The 3,921-nt window shown below is 39.9% G+C and overlaps 1 protein-coding gene across 1 annotated transcript in view; it reads right to left on the minus strand.

Annotated features, from left to right (window-relative positions):
* DDO (D-aspartate oxidase) overlaps positions 1–3,921 on the minus strand; it is a gene marked incomplete in the record, with an annotated part of 22,374 nt that overhangs the window by 7,869 nt on the left and 10,584 nt on the right. Inside the window, 1 exon segment of the mRNA XM_027775141.1 lies at positions 3,769–3,921. Coding sequence (XP_027630942.1) covers positions 3,769–3,921 — 153 coding nt within the window.

Raw genomic sequence — 3,921 nt, forward strand, 5'->3', positions numbered from 1 at the left:
CAGGAAGATTACATTTCACAGAAAGGCTTAAGTGGTCGCTAGCACTTTTTAGCAATAAAATATTTTTAAATTAAGGTGTGTACATGTTTTCTAAGACATAATAATACTGAACCCTCAATAGACTGCAGTATAGCCTAAACACCTTTTATGTGCACTGAGAAACCAGCAACTCACATAACTTGCTTTATTGTGATATTCACTTTATTGCAGGGATCTGAAACTGAACCCACAATATCTTCAAGGTAAGCCTTTAATGGGAAAATGAGCAATATACAAATAAGATCTATAGATTACAGTGTTATAGTAATATAAAGATTTTCTTTAGCTATTAATTAGAAGCTCTGATTTGTATTTCCAGGTGCCTCTCACTAAGGACCTGAGAGTCAACTTTCCCTAATGTGTTCAAACACCATGCCGGCCTTGGTCCACTAAGGAGAATGGAGTGGGTATGGATTTGAAGTGTTTAGGTTTTAATTCTTTACTTCTGCACTTTGTACTTAGTCTCCACTTCCTATTTCTTTCTGGGTCTAGTTCTTTTTTTTTTTTTAGAAAGTATTTACATGTCCACCACTCAAACTGCTAAGAAGCAAACACCAGCCCACAATTCACCTGTGATCCTTCCCAACTCAGCTTTGCCTACCGAGTGTTCTGTGGTTTACCACCTGCTGGCAAACATCCTCGCTTTCTTCCTTTAGAGTCTTCCTCAAGGTAATCCTCTGATCGTGGCTGCTCTTTTGCAGTCTCTACTGATTACAATGCAGGGCAATATAAAGATCTTGATTTTTATTCTAGTAGTGTTTCTGTAAGAGAATGTCCTTGCTCTTAGAAAATATGGGTGGAAGTATTTAGGAATAATGAGGCATTATGTTTGCAACTTATTTTCAAATAGGTCTGAAAAAGTATGTGCACAGGATAAAGAGAAAGAGAAAATGATAAAGCAATGTGTTAGAAATCTGGATAAAGTGCTTCTAGGAGTTGCTTCACTTCCCTTGTCTCTGTGCCGTTTACCATCCCTGACCCTACCCTGGCCAACCTCTCACAGAAAAGCCCTTGGCCAGCCCTTGTTCGTTTTTTTGAGAGAGAACAACACTCGTGCATTCTCTCTTACCTCTTCCTGATCTACCAGTGACTCCAGGATTTCAGCCAGGGTTTTTAATTGTTGTTTTGGTTTTTGTCTCCCTAGATTTCCCAGACTGGCCACAAATTCATGATATTCTTGCTCCAGCCTCCCAGAGGACTGGGATTACAGGTGCATGCCACTGTGCCTACTCCCCACGTAAGTTTCCCATAGACTTTCCTGAATTTTGAGACAAAAGACCGAGATGAGAAAGCCAAACAATAAAACTGGGAGTAATAATAAAACTTCAGCCTCCATATTTTAAAACTTTCTAATGATACTTTGCTTTCATACACAACATTTCGTACGTGTTTTTTCATTTTGGAGGGTTTTTTGTCATTAAAAAATATATACGCATCATATTAAAAGTAAAGGTCTGCCACTTTTTGGGATGCTTAATTTCCACTTATATAAAAGTTTACTAGGATAAGGTATATGATTCTACAGCTTTTTATAACTAGCAGTAAACTTTCCCATTTTTAATTTCTAGTCTGTTTTTTTTTTTTTTTTAAAGATTTTGTTTTTAGGGCATGCACACTCACCAAAGAAATAGAAAGCAAAGCAGAAAGGGATGGCCATAGTGCGATCCCTTCTCCTCCGTTATCCTCTTGGTATTTGGGGCATGGATACACACTCACCCAGTGTGGGTCCAGGACTTGAACCATGGCTGGCCATGTGGGAGTCCAGAGTAACCATTATGCCATCTGCTGGTCCCAGTTTCCAGTCATTTTTATAATACAAGGAAAATTGCTACACAACACAACAGTGCCACTCAGAAAAGAGGGTATTGCTGAGACTGACATGCTGGCTGGTGGGCCACTCCGTCACGTGACAACTCAGAATGATGATCATTTGGTGATCATCAGCTGATGTGTATAAGCCCGAAGTTAGCCTCTGACCAGTGGCTTATGGGCCAGTGAACAAAACATACAAGTGTTTGGTTTCCCAGTGCATAAAAAAGTTCATTGAACCCTACCACAGTCTATTAAGTGTGTAAGATTATTATGTCTAGATAAACAAGCACAGCCTTTGTGAAACTGCAAGTTACAAAAATGTCTTAGATAAATGTCTAAGCGGTAAAGTGAAAAGAGCACTTTAAGTCATAAAAATATATCGTATTGTAACTGACATGTACCTTTGGTTTAGGCTCCTTCCTCTGTGCTCCCATTCCACCTTGTATAAATCTGTACTTAAGGCTAGCCCAAGGTGATTAAGACCCTACATGACCAAGAACAGAGTTCAAGTCCCGGACCCAGCAGCCTGAATAGCATGCCGGGCATGTGTGTGCGTATGGAGGGAGAAATGGAGGAGGGATTGCAGCATGACTATGCCCCGGGGTGGGGGGTGCTTTCTCACTTTCCCTCTTTATCTCTCTCCGACAAGCACATGTATCCTCTGATAAATTTTAAGAAGAAAAGTCTGTGCTTAATCTTCACCATATGTATTACTGTAGTTGTTAATTCACATATATAAACAGAACACATGCAATCTCTCCCAAATAGACCACAAACTTTTTAAGAAAAGCAATCACAACTGAACCTCCATGGAAAAGGTTCTGGGTTCGTGTCCCAGGACCTCCCCGAGCACACAGGATGTGCATGTGTGCCTGCCATCCAGGCTGGCTGAGATCGGGGTGAATTGCCACTTCAAAACTCCATGGACGGGATGCCTGCCTCTCTCTCCCTTTCTTGATCTCTGTCCCTCACTCTCATGTAAAAAAAAAAACTTAAAAAAAAAGAAAAATTATATTTTATCCTTTTTTTTAAACCAAATTCTAGTACAGTCTCAGGTATATGCAGATGGACAATAAAAAATATGCAATTAATGAATCAGTTATCCTTCAACCTATGTCTGGGACCACATTGCTGCTGCTGTTGCTACTTCAAGTCCCTTTTCCAACATTAACATGATAATTCACAATGTTCCTATTCACCTACCAAATACAGAACCGGGAATTGAAAGAACCAGTGTCTTACAGCCCTCACCATGCCTGCAATGTCCAGACTAAACTAAAAAGAGATTTATTGATGCATTTCAAAGAAAGATACTCTTGTCTTTCCTAACTGGAAATGAGAAGTCCTGAGAACCAAGCCATAATGCCAGCTCAAGGTATTTTGGGCTGAATTTAGTGAGGACGCAATTACATCATTTAGATCAGCCCTCAGTTTTAGAGTTCTTATTTGTGATGAAAGAAAATAATGAAGATTTTTTTTTTCTATGAGTGAGAAAAAAACAAAACAAAATTTATAAGCATAAGATTTTCTCATTCAAACAGCTAGAGTAAATCATGTCATTTTATAGCTGGAAGTCTATAATTGGTTTCTAAACTTCTCCATTTTAGAGACAAAGGAAGCAAGAGACTGTTTCAATAAGGGGATTTTACCTGGGGGGCAGGGGAGATGGAAAACAAACAGGACATCTGGGTACATACTGAAAACAGAAGACAGACATAAGATTACAAGCGTAGTGTGAGTTAGTCCTGTCAGAAACATTTTCTCCAGATTATTTTACAAAGCCCTCTTCCTGGACACTTGTGAGCAGCAGACACAGGCATAAAACCCCTGAGAGAACACTGAGGAGAGTTTGCATAGCTGTGAAGTTTTTATGGCTAGCACAGATAAAGGAAGCAGCAAAGAGCCATTTCGACCAACCTGTTCTCTAACCACGGGAGGTAGGCAGAGCCTTCGCATTTCAGAGTTGTAAAAGCCTGACCAAACACGTGATGGGGGAACTTCTTCAGCTCTGCCTCAGTCATCTTTCGAAATCCCAGAACCACATCAGCCCAAAATGGCACTTCTTCTGCA

Source organism: Tupaia chinensis, unplaced genomic scaffold (assembly GCF_000334495.1).
Source record: "Tupaia chinensis unplaced genomic scaffold, TupChi_1.0 Scaffold000527_1, whole genome shotgun sequence".
In the NCBI taxonomy this organism is placed as follows: Eukaryota; Metazoa; Chordata; class Mammalia; order Scandentia; family Tupaiidae; genus Tupaia; species Tupaia belangeri.